The sequence below is a fragment of the Monopterus albus genome, unplaced genomic scaffold (genome assembly GCF_001952655.1).
Source record: "Monopterus albus unplaced genomic scaffold, M_albus_1.0 scaffold18.1, whole genome shotgun sequence".
Lineage (NCBI taxonomy): Eukaryota > Metazoa > Chordata > Actinopteri > Synbranchiformes > Synbranchidae > Monopterus > Monopterus albus.
In genome coordinates this window covers 9,865,946-9,883,180 of record NW_018127898.1, presented here as the reverse complement: position 1 = coordinate 9,883,180, position 17,235 = coordinate 9,865,946, and the positions used below count along the sequence as shown (strand labels likewise).

The window sequence follows — 17,235 nt, the reverse complement described above, 5'->3', positions numbered from 1 at the left end:
GCGTTGAAAACTGGGGAAATACATACAAAAGCTCACTTCAACCATTGTATATATTACAAAAAAGAGCGATAAGAATTGTGCATAAGATGGGATATAGGGATCACACCAATGTAGCTTTCATAGAGTTTAAATTGTTAAAACTTTTTGATTTAGTGGGATATAAGACTGCTGTGTTTATGTATAAAGCCAGGAACAATTTATTACCTGGTGGAATTCAAAAACTATTTAATGAAAGGGAAGGGGGATACAACTTAAGGGGTCAGTTAAATTATAAAATTCATGCTATACGTACAACCAAAAAAAGATTCTGTATTTCCATAAGTGGGGTAAAACTATGGAATAATTTAAGTGTGGACATAAAAAACAGTAAGAGAATTGATGAGTTTAAACACAAATATAAAGGTATGCGTCAATCAAGATATGGGCAAGAACAGGCTTAACGATTAATCAGGTGTAACATTGTGAGTGTGGTGTATAATTCTACTTGTGTGATGTAGAAGATAATTATCAAAGTATGTAATTATGTAAGAATGTTAACTATCTGTAATAATTTTTTTTAGTATATCACTAGCGCGGTGTAGAACAAAATTATCTATGTAGTAATACTGCTTGCAAACCAATGATGATAAGATGATGTTAGGGGGTAGGACTAGATAAGTCTAACTTCTTCCTACTCCGTTCAAGCATGTACTAGGTATAAGCAAATTGAAAATATATTTGTGGATATGTGTGGAATTATGTGTGTTTACATATTGACTGTTGTGACATGTTTGAAAGAATAAATCAAATCAAATCAAAGATGATCCTTAATTCAGATGCATACCCCTCATTCCTTAGGTTATAGAGCTTGTAAATTTGTATGGCAACAAACAGTGGGCAATTGTAGCCAAGCATCTGAAAGGCAGACTGGGGAAGCAATGTAGAGAACGCTGGCATAACCACCTCAACCCCGATGTGAAGAAGTCCTCGTGGACTGCAGAGGAGGACCTCATCATCTACAAGGCTCACTGCTTTCTTGGAAACCGCTGGGCTGAGATTGCAAAGCTGCTCCCTGGAAGGTAAATACAGGCCCTCTGGTCAGCTCAGAGGATGAAATACTTGACACGGTTTCAAGGATTCATGTTGTATTATTTATTCACAGGACAGACAATGCAGTGAAGAATCACTGGAATTCAACCATCAAACGCAAGTTAGAGATGGGCTTCTATGCTGGGGAAGTCTTTAAGCCTAATGAACTTGAAGAGCTGTTGGCCTGTGTTAATAAAGATGTACAGGTTGATATCTTTCCATGATGTTCGGCTCTAAGATGGATACATTATTCAACTTTATGAACTGTACTGAACATGCTGTTTTCTGATTACACAGATGCCTAGTTGCTCGCAAGATATTTCAGATAAGAATCCAGAGCAGAAGACACATCTTTCAGTAAGCGACCAATCTCATCGAGTTTAAAATATAGGCAGGCTTTGAATACTTTCATCTCTGTCAGCAGATTTGTTAAAAATAAAATCTACAGAAAGAATATCTGCATTACACAACAGTAATTATGTTTGTAGTGTTAGCATTGTTACAGATGTCTTCTTCTTTATCAGTTGCTGGAAGCACCGATCTCAGCGCTTGTTGAAGCCACCTCCAGTGAAGCAGGGCCATCAAAGATTCTCGCGTCGCCAAAGGACAGCTTGAGCCCCAAGTCTGAAGCAGACACTTCTGGAGATGTTAACATGACCAGCTGGGTGGTAGACAGCTCTGGGCTTCTCTCTCCCAGTGGCCCAGCACTGAAGGAAGTGCTGGACATGGTGGATGGGGTAAGTATCGCCAGTCATCTCTAGTACCACCCACACAGACATACCTGCAACAGAGTATCATGTAAATTGTATATGTACAGTCAGTGTGGAGAGTTTTCAGATCAGGTTTTCCACATTTTGTAATGTTTTAGACTCATTCTAAAATTGATTCAATTCATTTTTTTTGATACTGTGGAACAATATTCCACAATGATAAAGTGAAAACAGTTTTTGGGTGATTTGAAATTTTGTTAAAATAAAGGACTTGTGTAAATGGGATATTATATATTATACAAGTATTCAGACCATTTGTTTTGATATTGCTTAGTCATTGAGTTGTTTCTGCAGCTTGATTAGAGTCTACTGGTACCTAATTCAATGCACTGGATATCATTAGGAAATGCACACACCTGTCTGAAAACCATCAGTGCAGCATTCCACCATTCAGGCCCTTATGGTAGAGTGGCCAGACTGAAGCATTCCTCACTAAAAGGCACATGATAGCCTGCTGGGAATTTGTCAACAGGCACCTGAAGGACTCTCGGACCTTGAGAGACCTGATGAAACAAAGACTGAAATATCTGGCCACAATTCCCAACAGTGTGTGTGGAGAAGACCAGGCCCTGAGCATCACCTCACTAATACCATCCCTGCAGTCAAACACGGTGGTGGCGGCATCAGGTTTTTCTGCCAATGGGACTGGGAGACTAGTCAGAATGGATGCAGATACTTGTGTAAATGGGATAGTTCTGTCTTTACAAAACACTCCAAAAACCTGTTTTTACTTTATCATTGTGGAGGATTGTGTGTAGATTGATGAAGGGGAAAAAATAAATTAAGTCAATTTTAAGATGAGTCTGAAACATGAAATGTGGAAAACGTTAAAGGGTCTGAAATCTTTCTGTATTGCCTGTATGTATGCAATAGCTGGGCATTCTTCTGTTTGCTTGTTATACAGCATCTGGTTTGATCTAGTGATGGCAAATTGTATTGAGTTTAAAGTTGAATTATTTTCTAATTACATTAATTTCTAATTGTCTTAGTTATTTGTGTTATTTTATGTATTAATTACTTATATTATTGTCATAGATCATAAATAAGCCTCCTATGTTAGCATTAGTTTTAAAACTATATACATTTACATTGGCCTTTTAGACCATTACAGACTAATGACTGTATATATAACTGAAACAAAACATCTGTTTTACTATCAGGATCTCGATGGCTGGTGCAATCTAGCAGCATTTGACCTGCCTGAGGACAGTCCAAGCCCAGATCGTCATCAGTTTCGTCTGGAGGGGAGCGCCTTGCAGGAGCTGAGCAAGTGCAGCAAAGGGGAACTTATCCCCATCTCTCCAGGAGGGGTCACGCCGCCAACCATACTGAACCGCCGAAACAGGAGACGCATTGCTTCATCTCCCAATACCAGTAACTCCATGACTCCTAAGAGCACTCCTGTCAAGATCTTACCCTTTTCACCATCTCAAGTAAGCCACTACTGGTAATACTGCAGTACTGAGAGTGGTGTTGCTCATAATGTCACATGAAGTGGTTTGTTAACTAGCATATGTTTCAGTTCCTCAACATGTGGACCAAGCAGGACACTCATGACCTGGAGAACCCGTCCCTCACATCCACACCTGTGTGCAGCCAGAAAGCCATTGTTACTACGCCACTACAGCGAGATAAGACCCCCCTCACTCAGAAGGAAAACTCAGTGTAAGTGCTGTCTAACTCGTGTCTGATTGTTTGGTCTTCATTTGGCTTATGTTTTATTTTAAATTCTTAGTGTCACATTTTGTTTTTATGTAGATTTGTTACACCCAACCACAAGTCTGAACTCTGTATGACTCCAAGAACTCCGACACCGTTCAAAAACGCCATGGAGAAGTATGGTCCTCTGCCACCTCTGGTGAGTATTTGTGGTGTTTATCGAGTTCAGTTTTCTCAGCAGTACATTAATGCTGTTTTTTGCTGTGCTGTCTCAGCCTCAGACTCCAAACCTTGAAGATGACATAAATGAGGTCATCCTGAGAGACTCTGGAATCAACTTGGTCGTCGTACGTTCGACTCCACCTGAGCAAAGACGCAAAACACTGGTAACTATGAGTCACCTTAATATGGCTGTATAAAAAATACCAATTTTATGTTTAACTGTGATTCTTGTTTGAATGATTCGCTATCAATTCTTACAATGCTGAGACTGATGTTTGCATTTGTGCCTTTTCTTAGTAAACATTCATTGATACTAAATGCTACATGTATGCAGAGGTTATTTGTTGTAGGCGGTTCAGTTTGAGCTGCACTGTGTAAAATATCTGTGGGAAAACTACTGTTTGTATCTGTATGGGATAGCGTTTATTTTTAAAAATTATGCATAATAATGATGCCCTTGTTATCAGTGCAAGGTTTTCATTATTTCATTAACTGTTTTGCACATCTACCTAAAAATTATGTCATGTTTTAGTAGTTTTGCATTTACAAATCCTTGGTCCACAACATTAGAACCAGGACATGTGTTAACAATTTAGGCTAATATGTGACATTTGAGTCGTATTATACTCAAGGAAACAACAGAATTGCTCATTTTGTTTATGTTCCAAGATCCTGAGAAGCTCTTTATGCAACATTGGTATTTATCTGATTTAAATTAATCATCATGAATCAATCAAAATTGAATAAAATCATGTGATTAGTATCAAAATGCAGCTCTAATGTGTAACACCTATTTTAATACTTTAACATTTATACCTATGGCAGCTTCATCTGTTTTTAGCTCCACACTGCTTCACATTTACAACTTCACACCTTGGAGCTATGCATTAAAATGACAGCCTTGTTCTGTTGATCAGCAGGCAGCTGCGCAGCAGTAAGTTTGTGTTCTGTTAGTTCACTGTGTGGGAAAAAAAGCAGCAGAAAAAAGTTGGATCTAGTTTAATGTTTTCTATAATACTAGCCCTAGCCAGATATTTGTAGGCTGCTACTGCCATGGTCACTAGAATGTTTTGAGCCTATTTTTATGTTTCAGCTTCTACATGAGAACTTAAACAGCCTAGGAACACCTCAGTGCTTGCCTCCTTCCATGTTTGTCTGGACTTATTGTTAGTGCTTTTAGTTCAGACAATAATGACAGTTCATCATAGAAAATGTCCTGAAGCTATTTACACACATTTTGGTGTTCTCTGTTCTTTTTAATTACCAGCATCGCCCTCCTATGAAGAAAGTGCGAAAGTCACTGGCCTTAGATGTCTTGGACTGCCATTTGCTGCCTTTATATAAACGCAAATCCATAAAAACTGAAGCCAAACAAAGCATTAAGGTAAAAAATGTACTGAATTTGTTTTTAGCCTGTCCATAGATTTGACGCATCTCAAATTATCACTAATTCTTGGCTTTTTTTTTTGACCACAGGAAGAACCTGTTGTAGCTCCTCTCAGCTCCTCATCATTTTGTAGCAAGCAACATGAAAATATTTTGGATCAGGGCTTCCTTTTGGGTCCTAGTGACAGTGCCATGTTTCCCAGCACTATGCATCCAGTTCCAGTGAGTTCCTCCTTTAACCTTAAAAGGAAAGAATATCCTCATCAACAGAAAACTTACTTTCCTTAGCTTTTTTTATGTTGACCTAATTCTGCTGCAATATGTTACCTCTTTTCAGATGTCAAAAGAATGGGAGACAGTTGTTTGTGGACAAACTAAAGATCAGCTCATAATGACTGAGAAGGCCAGACGCTACCTTCGCTCACTAAAATCCAATGCACCCAGCCGGGCTCTGATTCTCTCCTGAGGCGGTGCTCATCTTTACAACACAACATGTTAACACAGAGAGAACTTTATATTAAAATCAGTTGCAGTGCTGGGGAAAAAAAGAATATGTCATGTAGGTTTAGTGCAGTTTTCGAACAGGTGATTAGCAATCAAAACATTGCATTGTGTAGCTCTGTCAATAATATGCAAGAGAATGATGGTTTTAGATTTACTCTCTCTCCAGTGGCCTTGTGCTAAGCTTGAAGATTGCATTTCATTCTATTGTCACTTGCATTTGAAAAGAACAAAAAAATCACTGTGATACACTTTTGTTATCACTGAAAAGACATAGTTTTATATTGCATAATGTATCTGTAATTTAACTGTTTTAAAATTGAGTACAAACCCTCAGGTTGAACCTTCATACCTGAATGTGTTATATAACATACTGTAGTTTTGATTGTGATCAGTCATATGTCTTGGGATGAGTGATCAACGTTGAAAATGTTAAGTGGACATTGTCTTGTAAGATTTGTTTAATATACTGTATGTATCAATTGATAATATAGATTAAGCCTTAGAATTTCACACAGGGTAAATATTACATATGTTAAAAATACAATAGCGATTGCAGCACACATCAGTAACCTATCCAGGTGACATTCAACTTATTAAGATCCAATGTGGGGATGAAACAATTGGTTTTACATGCAATACTGAAGTAGCTAAGGTGTAATGGTGACATGGAAACTATACCAACTTTTGATAGCCGTGGTATTATGTTATTTGGCATTTGTAAATAACATTTTGTTGAGAGATTTAATAAAACACCAATAATATTGTAGCACTGAATGAGAGACACTTGGCAGAATCCCCAACGCTTGAGGGATTTTGTGATGGCTGTGGGTTACCGGGGACAGTTAACAATCAATTTTTTTGATTATCTATTCACCAGAGGTCCGTTTCAAGAAGGAGGTGTAACAAACTCAGAGTTTAAACCTGAACTCTGAGTTGACTTACACAGAGTTGGAAAACTTGGAGTCTTCCTGCTTTAGTGCTGCATAGAAGTGCTCCTGTAAGTGTGTAGTGCATGCATTGAAATAAGTGTATAGGGCATACATGTACTTACCACATTGCAGCCTGTTACTTAGGGTTGACTCACAATATATTCGTGAGTCATGAACAGAGCCGGGCCACTTGGCCTCCACGTTTGTGATAATATGTGCAGCATCACATATGATCTTGGCGGTGCAAAAAATGATACATGTCAGTTACATTATTGTGATGTAGTCTTTGACCATTAGAAAGAGTAGTCTGTGTACCTGCACATTAATACTGTGGATGGACCTCCTGTTGACATAGTCCCCTTCATTTTCAGAAGGTGCATTGATGGGAATATGTGTGCCATCAATGCATCCAGCCACATTTGGAAATCCTGAAGGGGATTCTAATTATTAGTTTATTTCCAGAGGTCACAGCAAGATGTTATTAACTGATCATCATTTTTCAGATTAGCCTTACTGAAACCTCTGTTTCGAGTTTTCCTCATTTCGGGGTTAACAAACTCAGAGTTTCAACAAAACCTCCTTCTTGAAACGGGCCCCTGATGTTGCAATGTAATAATTAAGAGAGGGAAATATGTTTACAATTTCTCGGCTACATGCAGTCTTATAAATATCAGGTCCAATTGTAGCTGCTAGGGAGACGTGCACTACAAGCGTGGATGAAGTGTGGGTACCACGTACCAAGTATACATGTCGCAGCCTATGACAGTAGACGCCAAGTGTTGCAGACATTCTAAATGGTTTGAATTATATTTACTCAAGTTTATCATATAAACACTATTGCCTATTAATTGACATAACTAATAATAACTATTATTAACTGAAAATTATATGTCAATAACTGAATATTTTCGACGTAAACTTAAAAATAAAAGTCGAATTGCGCTTTTAACTTGAAATGTAAAATGGACAACGGGATGTTATACGTCAGGTGCGTAATCACCGGAAGCGGAATCTTCGGTTTTGGTGACGCTGCATTAGATTTAGAGACATGGACCGGTGTGGTAAGTAAATTGGCTAATTAATATCATGTTTCACATATATACACACGTATATATAAGTGTTTTTGGTTTTTATTACGTTGTGCATGCTATTCTTGACCTTCCAGTTTTAGAATCCCATGAAAAATACACCGCCCGGTGCAGGCAGTACGCTGCTTCCTAGCTTGCTCGCCTTTTAGCTAAACCTGTAGTGAACGAGTGAGCATTATCTTAACGAATGAATGCCGTCTTAATGAACGAATACCATTCTCCCAAAATGTTTTTATTGATTACTCTTCTCGGTGTTGATCGTTAAACACGTTGCGACCAGCTGATAGGTTAACCGCTGTGTGTCCGCAGGGCTGTTCGGCTTGTTCATCCTCAGCCTGGCTCTTTCTGGAGCTCAGGCGGTCACTCCAGCACATCACCTCTCCTTGTCGGATGTTGCCCGACTGCAGAACCTCCTGAGCCAACAGTTTACCGACCTAGAGTCCGCATACTACTCTGTTGTTGGTCTTAAAAAACTTGGAGCTGTTATTTATGATCACAAGGTAAGAAACTCTGTCGATTGTGTGGTTATTAATTGTGATAGAGGAGAAGACTGAACTCTTGAATTAACCATTTATTTATATTTCAATTATATGCATGCATCACAGGGTATGTTGATCATCAGTGCTCTTCGTCATTAAAAATGTTTTTGCTTATAGGAAGTATGCCAGTTCCTAAAATCCCAGCTTGATCCCACCAGTGTTGACTCTCTCTTCTTTGCTGCTGAGGCCAGTCAAGCCATTTCAGGGTGCGAGGTATGAAAATGTTGTTCTTGCCTTGGCCTTAATACTCAAACATTGTTTGCAGTTTTAAAAAAAATTGTTTGGTCAATCTAGATCCTTGTATTTGCTCTGCGGTGAAGATATTAATACAATCCTCCATATGACTACAATGATAGTAAAACAACTATAAAAGATATGTAACTTTACCCAAACACCAACATGGCAAAGTGGACAGTGCTTTGCTATAATGCAACCCCCAAAGTACCAAACTGTTAATAGGAGTTTTTGTTCACTTCATAGATTCCTGTGTCCAACGAAACCCGTGATATCCTTCTGGCTGCAGTTAGTGAAGACTCAACCATGACTCAGATTCATCGGGCGGTGAGTGCACTCAGTTCTCTGGGGCTTCCTCTCGCATCCCAGGAAGTTGTAGGTGCCCTGACAGCTCGCATCAACAAGGAGGACAATGTTATGGCGTAAGTGTTTCTCTGTTGATTTGGGAGTGCAGTTACATTTTGCATGGATGGTCCTGCAGCGTTCAGGAACAAAAGATTTGAACAAATGTATGTTTTCTTGATACAGCATCACCTTAGCTCTGCAAACAGCAGCACGCCTGTCCCAGCAGGCAGAATTCGGAGGAATACTGGAGGAAATTGAGGTGAGTGTTTTATCTTCCACCAGGTGGTGCTGTGTCACTGGTTTTTGACCTAGAAGGACAACCCAAAGTCTAATTATGCATAGAGAATAAGGTTTTAATACATTTCTAATTTTCTTATTTCAGGATCTGACAGCTCGTTTGGATGACCTTGGTGGCATCTACCTCCAATTTGAAGAGGGACTTGAGGCCACTGCCATGTTTGTAACCGCTGCTTATTCTCTGTCAGACCATGTAGACATAGAGCCCCCTCTCAAGGAGGTATGATTTGTCATGTGCTAGTTCAGCATAAAACATATATCTGCTTGTGCCTTGGTCTCTGAAACTGAATGGAGATATGCTTTCCCCACAGGACCAGGTCATCCAGCTGGTGAACTCTATCTTCAGCAAAAAGTCCTGGGACTCTCTAGCTGAGGCCTTCAGTGTGGCAAGTGCTGCTGCTGCTCTCTCTAACAACCATTTCCATGTGCCCGTCGTTGTCAGTGCTCAGGGCCCAGCTACAGTGTCCCACAGCCAACCAACCCTGCAGGTACATAGTTGTTGGCTCCCCCCCACTACAGTCCTCTGCATGGTTTTCAGTAAACTCATAGTGATGCTGTTTTTCTGTCTGATTCACAGCTGCTTGTTACTGATGTCATGTCTCAGCCTCTGGCCTCGGCCAATGTGCTAGTGGAATCTGCATACGCTGTGGCCTCCAAGAGCATCATTCTCAGCCAAGCACCATTCACACTTAATGAGTATGTATTGTTAGAATGTTATCATTACATTATTCACCCAGGTTTAACACATCTTGACAGTTATCTTACAAGTATAGAAAGTATGTGTACCTAATCTTTCATCTTCTCATTGCTCTGCTGACAAAACCTGTTCAAAGGAATGTAGTCTGAATGTTAATGCAAGTAATATCATCACACAGGTAATAAGGTGTTCAAAGGAATGTAGTCTGAATGTTAATGCAAGTGATATCATCACACAGGTAATAAGGATAATAAGGGTAATCATCTTTATTTGGCCAGGCATGCTACACACACACACACACACACACACACACGGAATTTGTTTCCGGTACAGAACAGGTGTCTTTGTGTGTACTTGCTGAGGTATTTCATTGACTGTCTACTGTAGATTACATTTAACTAAGCACATGCAGAGGTGCCAACATTATTTATTTATTAATACATTGATCTGTTAATCAGTTGCTTGCTATAAACATGCACTGTATCTTTTTGCCCCTGATTTTCATTTCAGTGGGGTCTTTGAGCTAAACTTCATGTCCAGCCAGCCAGCCAGCGGATATTACCAGTTTACTGTTGCAGTGACCGGGGACAATAGACTGGTTGCCAATCATGTTGAGGTGAGGTGGTGCTCAGTAGCTGAGACTTCATTAAACTGGAATAGACAATGTATGTATGAAGGTGAAGTAACAACTGCAACTACTAGGCTTAAATGAAGCTTTCACCAGGATCAAATGGTTATACAGCAGTGTTATGAAGAATTTAAAGATGAGTTGACCTGTTATGCTTCCCACATTGAACTGGTCTTTAAAAAAGAGACAAATACCACTCAGCAGGAAATAAACACAGCTATGCTGAAAGAAGGCAAGGATAAAATGTAATGTGAATCATTTTAGACCAATATCTGTTTGTAGATTTATCTCTGTCATTTCCAAACAATTAGAATTCTTACCCCCACTGAGGCATAATGATCAGACAGGTTTTATACAACTAAATGCACAGCAAAACTGTCAAAATGCAACTATTTGCTTATACATAAATATTCCTTTTTTAGTTTCGGTTTAAGAATGGAACCCATTAAGATCAATATCTTGCCCAGATAATTATACTGCTTTCAGACCCTACCAATAGAGATTAACCTTTTAAACCTGATTGCCCCCTGTACAGGGGGCTGTCGGGCTTAACGGAAAATACGGGAATGCTACGCGAGTTGTGATAGCCGACCCCCAACAATGTATACATCAAAATGTTCAGCGAAACCGCGGCTACAACGTCATATAAACCATTTTTCCACACAATAAACACAGCAAAAGCAATAAAGCAGAATAAAGCAACATCTCAGGTCCACTAGAATCAAAGCCAATTCAATGAATGGGACAAATGTTATCAAGGTATATGGCAAGGTACAAGGGTTTGACTCAAAACTCTGCAGTTAGCCACAGTAAAGCAGGATGGGGCCTACCTTCTCATAAAGATTAATATTTAGCAGCACAGATGAGCATTATGATTTGCTTGTGCAACCCATCATATGACACTGAAAAAATATTAGAGGGGAATACCTTCCATCCCCCTACAGGCAGTCATGACTGACAATTACCTACAAAATACATAAATACTATTGATAACCCATGGGTGAAAGAGAACATGGAAGACTATTATAAAATAATATAAACAGATGGGAGGTATTGTAATTCTCATATAGTGTACATATGACTCAGATTTTATACAGAATAAACTGGATGTCAGAATTAAGGACTGGACAGGTAAAGGAATAATGGTTATATGCAGTAAAAAGGAATAATGTTTAGTTTTAAATTGCTTAAACAAAACTTCTGTTGGTATAAATGTCAACTCTGGGAAACGTACTAGGTGTAGATTTGTGGCAAACATGAATATATGATATGTACAGTGCATATAGTATTTAAGATGGTCATTGGATGCTGATTTTCAATTTAAGAAAATAAAGAATGGACCATGTATATTTAAATTATTAGACAATGGTTCTTTTTATACAGGTGGTCATACAAAGTGTTGTTAATTGACTTGGTGGAGATGCAGCAAATGAGAACATGCTCTTGTTGAATCTGGATGTTAGAGGTTGTGGCTGCAGCCTGTCTTAGAATGGCAGTCATTCTGAATATGATGGTAGTGACTCTTTGTTTAGGGATTTGTGTGCTGTTGTCATGTCTTTAATGGATGTAACTTCGTGCTCCCGCTCTTCACCTGTAGCTCAAAGTGAAGGTGTCCACTGAGGTGGCTGTTACTAACATGGACCTCTCTGTGGTGGATAAGGACCAGAGCATCGGCACAAAGACCACCCGGTCAGGAAACCTTTGATAAGTGAAGCCCTTTCTGCTGATTCTTAGCAGCATAGCAGAGGAAGACTAAATGCTTTTCTCTTTTGAAATGACAGAGTGGACTATCCTTCCAAAGCCAAGAGCTCCTTCACCGCAGACAGCCACCAAAACTTTGCCATGTCCTTCCAGCTGGTAGATGTCAACACTGGAGTGGAGCTCTCCCCTCACCAGGTATGTAATCAGGGTGGGACATGATCACACATCACCAGCAAACTACTGGAAAAAAAATCTGTTCATTGTTGCTGACTTTATCCGTTTTCATAATCACTTATATGACCATACAGCCATTATGTTATAATTCTGGTTGGCTGCCCACTGTGAGCAGTTAGCAGAGAAGTAAGCTCTCACTTCTGTTTAAGCTGAAGACTTATTTGTTCTCTCTGTCCCAGACATTTGTCCGGCTACACAATCAGAAAACTGGCCAGGAGGTTGTGTTTGTGGCCGAACCCGACAACAAGAATCTGTACAAGTTCGAGTTGGATACAGCGGAACGTAAATCAGAATTTGACTCTATCTCTGGTACCTACTCCCTCTACCTCATCGTTGGGGATGCCACCTTGGAGAATCCCATCTTATGGAATGTGGTGAGTCATCTGTTCAGACTTGGTGACGATAATGAGATTTAATTTCTGATGTTGCATGTTCAACAAGTGAGAAGCTGATATTGAGCTCTAAAGTGGAGATGTAATCTTTTGAAAGGCGGATGTTGTGCTGAAGTTTGTGGATGAGGATGCCCCAGCTACCATTCAGGCAAAGACTCTCTATGTACCCAAACCAGAGATCCAGGTGATAATTCTGTATCCTTTGTTCATGTTTGATTTATTGCTTGATGACAGAGTATCTAACAGCATGCAGTAGATATCAGTCCAGCAGTTTAAAATCTCCTCTTGTCTCTGCAGCACTTATTCAGGGAGCCAGAGAAGAAGCCTCCCACGGTGGTATCCAATGCTTTCACTGCACTCGTCTTGTCTCCCTTCCTGCTTCTACTCATTCTGGTAATATTGCAAACTTTATGCAAAAAGATTCCTGTACTGCTCTGTTTTTAGCCATAGAGCTAGGTGTATATATGAAAATCATTTAGAAACCATTTATCTTAGTTAATGGCACACCCAAAAACTAATGTACTTCCTTTATTAATCACAATTTTTTTTTAACAGAACATGCAGCTTTGTTGTTATTGTCATATAGACAGAAAAGCTCTTCAGTGGAAAGCCGTCATACACAGTGAATGAGGCTCCAGCACTGCATCAGTAAAATACTTGTTTTAATTTGAAAGCACAAAAGCGATGGTGCATTTTTTTCCTTGGCATTTGCAGTGCTGAGTAATAGTTATTGTTACAGTAGAGCAGTACACTGTGTATTCAGTGGCAAACAATTTTTTAGCCCTTTTGTTAGCAGCTCTTGCAGGGGATGAACATCACATTGTCTTTTATTGGCTCTCTCCTCTGTAGTGGTTTAAACTCGGAGCCAACATCTCCAACTTCAGCTTCTCTCCTAGCTCCATTCTGTTCCATGTGGGACACGCAGGTTAGTCCTAATCTTTGAAATTAAATGTTTCACATATGATTGTTTCACAGCTCTTTATCTGCTATTTGTCTACTGTTGTTCAAGATAAGAAGTGAATTGCAATAATGGCTGGGCGATGTTGTATACAGTCATAATTCATTTTAATCATGGATCAAATCTAGATGCAAAATGTCCCTCCAACCTGATTGGGGTGTCCTGGTTAGAGTATGGATCAGGCCACATATATTTCTGTCCGAACCTGAGAATGTGGTGACCAAACCACTATTTCCCATTCACATACACAAATGCTCACACATTCACACACACCAGTGTTATCACTGGGAACAACTAGGGGTTCAGTGTCTTGCTCAAGGACAAATAGATGCCAGATTGTAATGGAGGATTGTTCGACTGGTGGATAAAGAACCTCGATCGATGTCCAAACTAATTCAGCCTGACCTACAGGACCAGAGTGTAAAAGTGTCAGTTCGCACTATCTGTCTCAATCTGAATGACAAGGGATGCTATGGTAGGAGACCCAGGGGGACCCACTGCTGACAGAGACATAAACAGGCCAGATTGGAGTTTGCCAGTGAGCACATCATTCTACTGTTTTCAGAAAAAGAAATGAGGCCTTCAAAGAAAAGAACATGGTCCCTACAGTCAAACACGGTGGAGGTTCACTGATGTTTTGGGGTTGCTTTGCTGCTTCAGCCACTGGATGTCTTGACTGTGTGTCTGGCGCTGTGAAATCTGAAGACTACCAATGAATTCTGGGACACAATGTGGGGCCCAGTGTCAGAAAGTTGGGTCTTACAGCAGGACAATGACCCAAAGCAGACTTCCAGAAATGGTTTCAGACAATGAGCTGGAGAGTTCTGAAGTGGCCAGCAATGAGTCCAGATCTAAATCTCATAGAGCAGCTGTGGAGAGATCTCAAACAGCAGCTGGAAGCAGGAACCCTTCAAATCTTGAGACCTGGAGCAGTTGACACAAGGAGAGTGGTCCAAAGTTCCAGTAGAAAGGTGGAAGAAACTCACTGATGGTTACGGGAAGCGACTGATTTCAGTTATTTGTCCAAAGGGTGGGCTACCAAATATTAAGCTGAGGGTGTCAGTAATTCTGTCCAGTCCATGTTTGGAGTTCTGTGTGGAATGGATCCGATTTGGCATTTTCTCTGCTTTTTTTGTGCTGTTCCAGTGCATACAGAAGAAATAAACATGGAAATACCAAAGAATTTATGACTGCAACTAGTTTCTGGGAAAAGTGGTGAATTATCTGATATAAATGCAGGGGGAACAATATTTTTGGCCATGACTGCAGTTGCTTTTTGCTGTGTCATATACCTTGATAAATTCATGCAAATCATGTAGCTTTACTATGAAACTGGGTAAACGTGAGCCACTGTCATCTTGGCTGTGGCGTAACTGCAGAACAGTTTCCAATATGTCTGTTTGATTGATTTGGTCGCTGTTCTCTGCCTGTTATCAGTTTTGATTAATCTGAAAACAAAATGTAAAAATACAGTTCATATAAATGTCAACATGGTTTTTATTTATTGTGGTACAATACTATTAAAATGCACCAAGGAAAAAAGTGAAAATAATCGTGCGGCACCCTTGGCTGGTTCTTGAAGTACCCAAGGCTGCCGTGGCATCCATAAGGTGAACGATAGACATACATATAATATGCCATATTAATGATAGTATTTTAAAGATTGTGTATTACCCAGCAGTTGTTTGCATGCTAAGGTTCAGACCTCTGTTGTTTTGCTTTCAGCCATGCTTGGCCTGATGTATGTCTACTGGACACACCTGAACATGTTCCAGACTCTGAAGTACCTGACAATTATTGGTGGCGTGACTTTCCTTGCTGGAAACCGCATGCTGGCCCAAAAAGCAGTGAAGAGGTATGTCTCCTGATGGTGATTGGCACAAATGGTTCCTAGATTGTCATTAATCCCAGATAGAAAGCCTACCCTCTTTCAGATGATGAGTACTCTGGTGCTTTGAAGCCTCTTGGTAGTTCTTAGCTCCAAGCCTGAGGGGAAGTGCCAGTTCTATATGTGCAGCTCCTCGGTTAATCCCCAGAGGCTGATGGCAATACAAGACCCTCTGCCAAGAGCTTGTGCTTACTTGGACCAGAAGAGGAACATCTGCAAGAGTGATTATCTGAATGGGCAATTTCTTCACAACATCACTATGTAGAGTCCTCAAAGGGCCTGAGTGAGCAATTTGTAGCCTGTGTCACTGCCTCAAGATGTCAGTCTCTCTGTAATTGTCCAAGATGTACCTGCTCTTACAACAGGCCATGTAACCCTTTAAGTAGTAGAAGATTGCATTTACTGGTGTCACAAATGTCATTTTTCTCAGTTAGGACTTTTTCTTCCCTCCTTCCTGATGGCCTGTCTCTGTTTAACCCCCCTATCCACACCTCGCTGTCTCTTTACTCCTCTTTCAGGATTGCTGCAGAGCAAAGTAGTAGGTTGGCAAAGTATAGGAGCCTACGATAAAGCCCCTTTTATAACAAATGAGTCGGTCGTGCTTCCAGGAAGATGTAAGGGCAACCTCAAAAACTGCATCTACAGTGCATCTCTGTATTGACTGGCAGCATGCATGGCTGTGTGATGCTCGCTCATTCTAACTCCCAAGTGTTCACGTGTACTTGCTGCCCTCCCCCGGTTTGCCTCTTCACTCATCCCACCATGATCATTGCAATCATAGCCATACCAGCACTTTGGTAGTCCCTCCATTGTGGCCTAACACTCATAGTTTGAATGATGTTCTTTGTTCATGAACCAAAGTGTGCATTGTCTGAAACTTGGACATTTGTCATCAGTTTGTGTTCCTGGTAAATTGCATTCTGTTTGTTGTGGAAAGGTGCACATGTAAGAATGCATGACCAACAACAAAGATCAGGTGAGGAAGGTTTTCATTCTTCTCAGGATCCTAATAACTGCTTATTTTTCTCTCTAACAGAACTGAGAAAAAGTAATGGCAAGAAAGTGAAAAGAAGATGGTGATGAAGATCTTTTGTTTCCAAGGAGTCACTCAACAAAATCAGACTTTAAAAATGGCACGGCAGTTCAAGAATCCAGTCGACAGTTTAAACATGCAGTTTTTTTGTGTGTGTGTTGCCAAATGGAAGAATTCAAGAGATGGTAGCATCTCTGAGGACAAACACTCACTGACAGGTTCTCCTCCTGAGGGCTGTAAAGCTACTGATAATTGCACTTCATCTTCCTGTGAGATTTGTTTTCTTCTTGTCCAACATGCAAGTGTTTTCTAAATGAGTGGGGATTTTTATTTGTGGATTCTTGGTGGAATTTGGTTTCATTTGTGCTTTTTGTGCAGTCCTCTTTGTTGTCACTCAGTGCCCACATCACCTCAAGTTGGAAGTAACATGTTTCACCTGATAAACCACTGGCAGTAACACAGGATTGTCACTACTTATGCCCATATCAGTTTGCTTGTTAGATGCATCAGATGTGTAGGAGGATACTATGTGATCCAGTGTATGCTCCCCAGAAAAACATTAATAAAAAATATGGGCAATTTGAGGACATGATGGTTTTGTAATGAAAAAAAGAGGAAATAAAGACATTGAGGTGAATCAAAGTCTGTTTTTGTTAGTAGAGG

General features: G+C 40.1%; 2 protein-coding genes across 3 annotated transcripts in view; both read left to right on the top strand.

Annotated features, from left to right (window-relative positions):
* The window catches only part of mybl2b (v-myb avian myeloblastosis viral oncogene homolog-like 2b), an 8,602-nt gene extending 2,159 nt beyond the window's left edge, over nt 1-6,443 (top strand). Inside the window, exons 5-15 of the mRNA XM_020593048.1 lie at nt 838-1,058; nt 1,142-1,274; nt 1,366-1,425; nt 1,593-1,805; nt 2,999-3,271; nt 3,361-3,503; nt 3,597-3,696; nt 3,773-3,883; nt 4,987-5,103; nt 5,196-5,327; nt 5,443-6,443. Coding sequence (XP_020448704.1) covers nt 838-1,058; nt 1,142-1,274; nt 1,366-1,425; nt 1,593-1,805; nt 2,999-3,271; nt 3,361-3,503; nt 3,597-3,696; nt 3,773-3,883; nt 4,987-5,103; nt 5,196-5,327; nt 5,443-5,571 — 1,632 coding nt within the window. The 3' untranslated portion in view covers nt 5,572-6,443. The remainder of the gene's footprint in view (nt 1-837; nt 1,059-1,141; nt 1,275-1,365; nt 1,426-1,592; nt 1,806-2,998; nt 3,272-3,360; nt 3,504-3,596; nt 3,697-3,772; nt 3,884-4,986; nt 5,104-5,195; nt 5,328-5,442) is intronic.
* A 1,068-nt stretch (nt 6,444-7,511) lies between these two features.
* On the top strand, nt 7,512-17,209 carry rpn2 (ribophorin II). Of its 2 annotated transcripts, XM_020593046.1 has the most exons (18): nt 7,512-7,599; nt 7,936-8,126; nt 8,283-8,378; nt 8,646-8,821; nt 8,928-9,003; nt 9,127-9,261; nt 9,353-9,529; nt 9,619-9,737; nt 10,249-10,354; nt 11,964-12,055; nt 12,148-12,262; nt 12,481-12,675; nt 12,791-12,877; nt 12,991-13,086; nt 13,543-13,618; nt 15,377-15,506; nt 16,058-16,153; nt 16,576-17,209. In XM_020593046.1, exons 1-17 carry the CDS (start codon nt 7,587-7,589, stop codon nt 16,107-16,109), a joined length of 1,932 nt encoding a protein of 643 aa, XP_020448702.1. In that variant the 5' UTR covers nt 7,512-7,586; the 3' UTR covers nt 16,110-16,153; nt 16,576-17,209. The 2 variants fall into 2 exon arrangements, with proteins under 2 accessions (XP_020448702.1, XP_020448703.1); XM_020593047.1 differs by lacking the exon at nt 16,058-16,153.
* The last annotated feature ends 26 nt before the right edge of the window (nt 17,210-17,235 follow it).

Excerpts from the sequence above, each read along its gene's own strand:
- rpn2 (XM_020593046.1), top strand. Across the intron at positions 9,004-9,126 it reads GAATACTGGAGGAAATTGAG|GATCTGACAGCTCGTTTGGA; the intron begins GTGAGTGTTTTA and ends TTCTTATTTCAG. Across the intron at positions 12,263-12,480 it reads TGGAGCTCTCCCCTCACCAG|ACATTTGTCCGGCTACACAA; the intron begins GTATGTAATCAG and ends TCTCTGTCCCAG.